General features: G+C 42.6%; 1 protein-coding gene across 4 annotated transcripts in view; it reads right to left on the bottom strand.

Moving 5' to 3' along the window:
* LOC147028733 (receptor tyrosine-protein kinase erbB-4-like) overlaps positions 1-9,643 on the bottom strand; it is a 787,552-nt gene that overhangs the window by 289,784 nt on the left and 488,125 nt on the right. For all 4 annotated transcript variants that reach the window (XM_085879397.1, XM_085879399.1, XM_085879401.1 and 1 more), the window contains one exon: positions 1,332-1,473. In XM_085879397.1, coding sequence (XP_085735523.1) covers positions 1,332-1,473 — 142 coding nt within the window. The remainder of the gene's footprint in view (positions 1-1,331; positions 1,474-9,643) is intronic.

Below are 9,643 nucleotides of genomic sequence, written 5' to 3'. Positions count from 1 at the left end.
GGTTAGTGGGGCAGTGAGGCGGAGGGGATATAATCGAGGGGCAGACAGGCATTACTGCTCACAGATCAAGCTTTGGCTTGTTTGGGACTTAAACTGCGCCTTCCTGCTCTGTCAAGCAAGGAGGTTTAACACACACAAGCAAAAATATATATATATATATATATATATATATATATATATATATATATATATATATATATATATATATATATATATATATATATATATATATATATATACATACACGAGGTGAATGCAACCGGCGTTGCCCGGGTTCTTTTTTAATGAATTTAATCTTCTGTACATAGGTCTGACGCGAGCCCAGTTTCAGTTCCCTATTGGGCCACGACAGTAATAGCCTCAGGGGGTTGGTGAGGGGGAAACACCCCCCCCCCCCCGGGCCGAGGGGCCTCGCCACCTTGTCTATAACCTTCCCGGGGCACGTCCCGACATTTTACGTTGAAGAGGTTTCCTCCTACCTTTCACCGTTCAGGAGATTAGCGTGTGCAGACAAACAGACAAGCAACAAACAAAAACTTCAAATTATATATTAGATATGTATAAATGCAATTATGAAATTCTCCTGACTTGGACTAAGGTCGTGATTATGACCTCATCATGACGAAGTGATGCCTGCCAACCCCGAAGGGCATCCGGCAGTTCATGTGAGGCAGTGTTAAAAGCTGTCACCAAGCAATTAAAAAGTGAAGCCACCAACCTGGTTTCGCCATTGTTCGGGCTAATCAGGGCAACATATCACTGTTCCATCCACTTCGTGACTTTTGAAGCTATTGAGCAGTCGGGGAAAGAATTAACACAATTATGAAATTCTCCCGATGAGGACCAATGTCATGATGACGACCTCTTAATAACATCAATGATGCTTCATGGTTGTGATTGGTGAACGTAACACGATGTGTCCATGTGGCAGATGGCACTTGATGGAGCCAAATACAATCTGGCCTCACAAATTACAGTGTAATATATGTACTGCATATATACATATATATATATATATATATATATATATATATATATATATATATATATATATATATCCCAACTCTTGGTTAGTGGGGCAGTAGGGCGGAGGGGATGTACTCGTCTGGTGGACAGGCATTACAGCTTTGGCTGGTACAGGACTTAAACTGCACCTTCCAAATAATATACATATATATATATATATATATATATATATATATATATATATATATATATATATATATATATATTCACTCTACTCCATGATTATCATTCCCAGTGATGGTTTGATACTCATTGCTGCCAAGCAGAGATGGAGAAATTGACAAGTAGAAGTTTTGAATCCTTACGTGGGCACTCCTTGACGCAAAGAGCTCCATAACTGTACTTCACATTCGGGTCTTCTTCCAGTTGGAAAGTGACCCGGTTGTAGATCACCGGCAAAGGGCAGTGGTTGATGCAGGCACCACTGTCATTGAAGTTTTTGCAGGCCTATCAAGTGGTCATACAAGACATGTAACAAAATATTAGAGCTTTTGTCAAGTGTCCAATTCATGTTAGAAATGTATATAAATAAATAAATAAATAAATAAATATGCATTTGCTGAACAGCATGTTTTGCAAAATGAACATAAAAAAATTAACATAAAATTATTATAGAACATCCAAAAATAACATTAATGAGCTGATTAAAAAAAAATTATTTCAATATGTTATTTCATCTCATGAAGTTGTCCAGGAAGTGACATCAACGTTGGTAAAAGCATTCTGGATAAAACCAAGATACCGACCAACACATTTACATGTACTGTGACAAAGCAATGTCATTAAGTTCAATGGGTGGAATCTACAGAATGTTTGTCAACCAATGCTAACCACCATGTGATGCAAGGAGAAGATGACGTTTCTGGCATGAAGCCTTTGTCAGAGCAAAAATGCCCAAAAAAGTTTAACGCCCAAAACATCAGCTTCTTCTTAGCTCCCACAGAGTTTGGCATGCTTCGATAATACATTATTTTGATTCCACACATTGTTCTACCTGTCTGTCGATGCAGTTCGACACTAGTCTTCATGAGAAAGGATAATTATTCATTGTGTCAATAACTTCCTTGTGAAGGACAATATCAAACCAGCTGAAATTCACTGGGAAGTTGGTTCTGGGTTGTTGAAGAAGTTGGCCTTTCATATACCAATACTATTGTTTTAAAATAGTACAGTGAAATTTCAAATGGTAGTGTTTGGTGAGCAACCTTGAGATTTATCACATGCAACCAACTTTTGTCACTCAAGCTAACATTAAAAGTGTTGAAAAACCTTAATTAAGGTCAGTGTAAGGTTTGTAGCAAAGGACCTCACATTTGATCAAAAAAAAAAGCCACTCATGAGGAAATTGCATCAAAGTTCCTTGAACACGATCAGGAGGGAGGGAGATTGTCTCCATCCTCCCTCTGGTAGCGTTCCAGGAACTTTGATGAAAATTGTGATTGAAGAAGATTGTGACGTGTGATGGAACCACAGTCTATGATTACGTGCCATTCTCACGGAGAGTCGGTACAGATTGGAGACATTATTGGTCATAAATTCAACATTCAAACTGCCAGCCAGAAATCTTATGGTTTTTTTGTTGGGGGGTGGAAGGGGGAAGGGTAAATAGTGTTTTGGGGTCTTCATGGTTTTATTCACATGTAATTTCTTGAACATGAGGAAATCATCAATGTACTGTAGCACTGCATTGATTTGTTATGCATTTGAGTGAGACATGCCTAATGCAGCAATCACCAGGTATATTGATTGTTTCAGTGCATGACTTAACAACACTGTAATGCTCATCCTTACAACAGGTAAATGTGACCACCACTCCTTCAGCAGAGTAGGGTTGAGAGGTTACCAAGTTACCATCCATACATTCCAGACCAAGGATTTTGATGCTAATAGTATCAAGGCAATACGTTATCGATATTGGAAACACGTGTATACATGTAGCAAAGTAATACCTTGAGAAATCGGTGAAGAATAATTATCAATCCCCCCCCCCCCATTTTTTTTAGTCTCTCCCTGTAAGCTTTGATGTTCTCTAATTCTTATACTAAAAAAACCCATGTTAATCTTTAATTAACCTGAAATTATTTAATTGTATTATATTTGCATTGGAAAAAAAATTGCAGTCATTTATGAGATGTGTGAATAAATATGAAACATACTGTCATATTAATCAGGACTAAATGTTTTCAACCAAACTTGTTTTGGCAGGAAGATGTAGAAGTAGCAGGGTGTATTGTGAAAGATTAACCTGTATTTCAGTTTGGAATCTCAAAGCATTTTAAAAATGTAAACGTTTGCTTGTCATAATTCAGCACAGTTCTCACTCGGAATGGAAACAGCTGCTTAGCACAAGATCACACCAGGGTTTTGATTTGGATTGAAAAATTGTTTTGGGATTGCATCTAGAAACCAGCATGGAAGACATATCCTAAAAATTTTTTTTTTATCTTTTCCTTTTAAACCACATAAAATGTAATAAAACACATGTTGGTTGCTCATTATGAACATAAAGAGAGACAGGTCAGTCAAATTTGCAAAAACGACATTATTTATCCACGATTGCATATTATGAGATGGGTGCCGAGATGAACCACAAATGGTTTCTCTCCACCATTTATAAAAGGACAGCCATAATAGTGGCTGCTAAAAATATTCAGGTCAAATTCATGGTCATTACTGACCAAAAATGCAATAGACCTGGGAAAATGTCAATGGGTTTGCTAGTGTGGAGCTTTTTTAGACCAGTTGTGCAATTCTCTTTGCGATTGTATAATCCTGGTGACAACTTCGGGCAATTTATTTGACGAGAGATCAGATTAATATTTTCTGCCACTTGCAGGTTAGGTGTCATTGGGCTCGGAAAAATAATATCAAGGGAGGGCATCTTGCTTTCAGTATTGTCTATTGTGATATTGTGTGGTTAACTCAACACCATTGGTGAAGATCCACCAAACTAGCGGAGATACCGAAACAACGTTGGATAGCTGTGCAACCTTTGAGGTGCCAAAATTTTTTGCTATGTGTCAATGCTTACGCATTTGTCCATGCTGAAACGATTTGGGTTTAATGGAAAATGGTGTCACGTTTGCAAGTCTGTGGCTCTTTTCGACTTGTTGGGCAATTCTCTTTGCCCGAGTAAATATACCATATAAGTTGCAGCCGGGGCAATTAATTACGTAAGGGATAATTTAATGCTTTTAACGATGCAACTGAAAAATGTACTTGGAAAAAAAAAGATTAAAAAAAAGTACTTGGAAAATACAGTATATATACCTTGGGAAGAGAATATGGAGGAGGTGCACGAGCGGACGAGAGGAAAGTATGATGAGCTGGAAGCGGATTGTCGGGACAAGGGTTAGCGAGTTTCTCGTCAGCCATTTGATGTGGAGTGTGTAGGGTATATTGGTAATTCCTTCAAAGTATTTCTTGCTTGACTCAGAGTATGTGGAACTGAAAGAAGGATGTGTGAGAGAGTGGCCCAAGTTTCCTTGAATGGCTCACTTTGGATTTGGAGGCAGGTAGAACAGTGTAGGTTGAGATTGATTGGGTGGTGTTTCTTTTAGCCCTAAGAGGGATGGTGACTGAGTGTGGAAGAGATGTGGAGAGATGTGGGTATGGTTGTTACTTTGAGCAGTGTATGTTTTGAGGTTGGTTATGTGTGTGTGGTTTTTTTCTGCATATGTATTCGTATTGTGTGTTTTGGTGTTGAATGGTGCAAGTTGTATGGTTGGGTGGTTGGTTGGTTGCTCCAGAAAGTGTTTTTGGTGCTGTGAATTTTGAGTGGAAACTGTTGTTGTTGGAACGAGTGTTCTCACTGATTAGGGGTAACGGTACATATGCATCCAAGTGTACTTGCTGTATGTCGGCCCCTGGTGGCCCACCTTGGCTGACCGTATCGAAGTTGAAGGGCCAAAACGAGATGATGCTGAGGACTTCGACTGAAGAGCCGGTCAGCGAGGCACTATATATATATATATATATATATATATATATATATATATATATATATATATATATATATATATATATATATATATATATATATATATATATATATATATATATATATATATATATATATACAGTGGGACCCGCTTAATAGAATCACGGTTAATAGAATCACCCGTATTATAGAATCAAAATCGTTGAGACCGATTCCATTGTATCTAAATGTACACAATTTTTCCCGTTTATTAGAATCAAAAACCTGCTTAATAGAATCAGCTGCTGGCCATCCACTTCGACAGTTCAGCGCCCACTGGCCGCACAGTTCCAACTTTTGCCACCAGGTGGCTGACGTCACGCTAAAAATAACGCTATGCCACTACAGTGATTTCGGTAGTCATTGTACAGATAGGCAGACGGCTGACAGCTGCAGTCTAAGCACTAGACGTGTCGTCATTTCCACGATGGACGGAAAACGAAAGAGGACGGAACGTTCAAACATTGATAAAGCACAAATCCTGAGGGACTATGACGCTTTGCCCAGAATGAGCCAATGAGAAGCTGCAGACAAGTTGGAAATGAACCAGCCGATCCTATGCAAGATTCTGAAAGATCGAGAGGCCATTCTGAAAGGTCAAGTGGATTCGTCTTCTTCTCAGAAACGCAAGCGAAGCGGCAACGCACCCGATGTCGAATCAGCAATGGTCAAGTGGATTCAAACTTCTAGAGAAAAGGAAGCACCGCTTTCTGGACCTCTGATGCGGGAGAAAGCGGCTCAGTTCGCGGAAAAGTTCAACAACAAGAAGTTCAGTGCGACAAACGGCTGGATTGACCGGTTCAAGAAAAGACATGGAATCGTCCACAAGAAACTTCACGGAGAGGCAGCGGCGGCTGACGTAGGAGGGAAACAACAATGGCTGGACCACGTGTTTCCGGATCTCGTAGAAGGCTTCACGGCTGATGAGATCTGGAATGCTGACAAAACCGGGTTGTATTTTCGGGCCTTACCAGACGGAACGTTCCTCTTCAAGGGAGATCAGCACTGCGGTGGGAAAAAGCCAAAGGAAAGAATCACGGTGCTTTTTTGCTGCTCCATGACTGGTGCTAAGCGTCCTCCTTTCGGTATTGGTAAAAGCAAGAATCCACGGTGTTTCAAAGGCCTCAAAACAATTCCAATTCGCTACAGAGCCAATTCCTCCGCATGGATGACAGGTTTCCTCTTCATTGAATGGCTCGATGAGTGGAATCGCGAGCTTCGGCGTCATGACCAGAAAGCGTTGCTTCTCATCGACAACTGTCCGGCACATCCCCAATCACTTCAACTGTCGAACATTACTGTGGCATTTCTCCCGCCGAACACAACCTCTGTTCTTCAACCGTTAGATCAGGGAATTATCCATTCATTCAAAGCTCATTACTGCCGTGCCATGCTACGAAAAGTGCTCACTGAGATTGACAACGAGGACGGAGCAATGACAGCGAGTGACTTGGCGAAAAAGATTACGATCCTCAATGCTATGCTGTTTACGGACGCAGCATGGAATGATGTGAAGACTACCGGCATAGTGAACTGCTGGCGCAAAGGAGGAATTTTCATCGGAGCGGCAAGCGAAGGCGAAAGGGTCGAGAGCAATGACGACGACGAGTTAGCCAACCCTCTTCAAATGGATCCCGACCAATGGCAGGACTTCGTCAACATGGACGCCACTCTCCAAACCACAGACGATGATGTCACAGACGAAGCCATCGTTTCGGCAGTCCAACGCGAAATGGGAATTGCTACTGACGCAGACTATGACGCCGACACTAAAGTGGAGGAAGAGGAGGAAGAGGAGATCTCTGTCCCGACCATCAAGGAAATGATGTCTGCAGCTAAGACGATCAGGCTTGGTTTGCTATCACATGGGTTCAGTGACATGGCCTTCCTGCGCAAACTTGACAAGGAGGTCACCGCCATTGCCACAGACTCGTTAAAGCAGGCAACAATCGACAATTTTTTCATTACAGAGTAGGCTCATCGACAAACCTATGTTGTTTTGCTTTGAAAAGTACATATGTACTGTACGTGTAATTGTTTTATTTTCAGCAGTAAGTAACATTGTTTTGAGCAAGTGTGTCATATAAATCAAACTAAATGCTGAGTATTTGTCTCCGTATGTGGACTCGACATTTGATCCGCTTGATACTCCACAACTCTGGTGAACTCGGATATCAGAATCACCCGCTTATTAGAATCAAATTTGTCCGGCCCAAAGTGATTCTATTAAGCGGGTCCCACTGTATATGTATATGTATATGTATATATGTATATGTATATATATATATATATATATATATATATATATATATATATATATATATATATATACATACATATATCCTGGTGTTGGGCATAGTGGTTAGGGTAGCGGCTTGGGATCCAAAAGGTCCTGAGTTCAAGCCCCGTTGGCCGCTTGAATTAATACACACCAGGAGGTTGACTCAGCCTGTCATCCTTCCGAGGTCGGCAAAGTGAGTACCAGTGTACTGGGCCCTGTGTATACCCCGGTTAAAATAGGTGTACCATATCCCTGTGCCGTAAGAGGCGACCAGGGTTGCGTCAGGAAGGGCATCCGGCGTAAAACATGTGCCAAATCACTATGCGGATCATACGGATGATCCGCTGTGGCGACCCCTGAACGGGAGCATCCGAAAGAAGAAGAAGAAGAAGAAGATATATATATATATATATATATATATATATATATATATATATATATATATATATATATATATATATATATATATATATATATATATATATTGTTAAGGATTCGGCGGTGTCGGGATTCGCACCCTACGATTGACAGCAAATGTTTAAGATTCGATGTCACTTAACAGCATCGCCGTCTCCGGGGTTATAACGCCGGCTGGTTCGGCACAGGTCTCGGGTTACGCGCCTCAGATCACGATACCAAAATACACCTGTGCCTTGCCAGCTGGGGAAATAGACCCCAGCTACAGACTGGATTTGTCAGAGACCGAGTGGAGTCTGCCAGTTCGTAGACCTTTGGGTTATATATCCAAATAGAGCGGATCGTTCCTCGGTGCGGCATGAATAAATTCAAGGCGGCAAATCTCGGATAACTCAGCCAGATTTATTGGGGACACCACGGGGAACACAACACAAGCAAAGCATTCACGACAATGTTATCATTAATCTATAACCCGTTCTATACGAGGGAGCTACGGATTACGGGTTTCGAAGGGAACCCCAGCGAGATAAACCTTAGACAACATGCAGACAAGACATGCAGACAAGACAACGAGTATATGGTGATGCCTCATGGATGAGAGGAAAAGTGTCAAAGGAACGAATGCGGCTCGCGACAAGCCGATGTCAACGGATTCGAGCGCCCAGGCTCAAACACGCCGCATGGCAAAATGGCGGCGTCCTCCTTTTGTTGCACTGCCCACGCACGCAGCCTCAGCGCGTTCAGCCCCCGTAAGGTCGACGGCACAAGACGAAAGATCTATGGTATACTCCAGCTGGCTTTTCTCAAGGTCCTGTATGCAAGTCCGAGCCTGGCCTGTTCACCAGGTTAGGCCAAATCGGGGTGTTGGGCTCCGCAGGCGGATCGATGGGACCACAAGACATGTCGAGATGTGTCAGGCCGTGCCGTGAGTAGGGACAGTCAGAGGCTCTGTCACTGAACTCCGGGTGAATCTGTCGAGGACCTCCTCAGAAAAGTCGATCGCCAACTCCCCTCACGCAGTTCCTCCTGCCTCTTTCACGAAGCAGATCGCAGACTCGACTTAAGGAGCCTCTCTTGCCTCTTTCACGAAGCAGATCGCAGACAGACACAGCCGTCCCTTACACAGCTGATCGCGACTCCCACTCGTCGTTTCTCCTGCCTCTTTCACGAAGCAGATTACAAAAACCCCCATGCAGTTCCTCCCACTGCCGATCACCCGACTCAACGCTCAGGCAGATCCACCCCTGCTTTTCCGGCGCTCGCTCTCTCGAAGCCGACTGCAAATCTCAGAGCACTGGGTGGGGACTGTCGTCCAGAGAGGGGAAGGAAGAAGAAGAAGAACCTCTCGGTACACCACCACTGCACTAAAAATGAACAGCCTGCTACACCTCCCGACACACATGTAACATCCAATTACCGAACAACCTGGCTAAACATGCATTTAATGGGGGATCTGGGCTAATCCTATATTTAGGAACGCACGAAGGGCCATTTCCGCAACACTACCCCCACCTTTCTCCTGAGGCTCTCCGAGCCTCCATCTGGGGCAGCCCACGGAAATGGCCCTGTCTAACGCACAGCACAGATCTCCCATTTACTCTAACCCACAACATGGGAAGCAGTTAACTCCAAAAACAAAAGTGTCACAGTAAGATTGGCATGTGCCTATCCTCGTGTGTCAGATCACGAATCTAACAAACAAATTCACACTCTATGCACACTACTTAACATTGTAATGAAGGATTTGAACGGGAGGGCATTCGATTTCACTTGTAACACCAATATTTGCATAGTAGTAGAACATTCAAAGGTTCAAAGTTCTTTCACGTGTTCGCTCCTTCATGCCCCCTCCCGGCAGTATTGTCCATTCACCCCTGAGGGTTTCCTCACTTCTGGGCCTAATTGGCTTCTTACCAGGTGAGTTCAGTCGGCCCAGTAGC

Source organism: Eptatretus burgeri, chromosome 4, assembly GCF_056783735.1.
Source record: "Eptatretus burgeri isolate ZD-2024b chromosome 4, Ebu_testis_v1, whole genome shotgun sequence".
NCBI lineage: Eukaryota > Metazoa > Chordata > Myxini > Myxiniformes > Myxinidae > Eptatretus > Eptatretus burgeri.
This window is presented reverse-complemented; position numbering and strand designations above follow the sequence as displayed.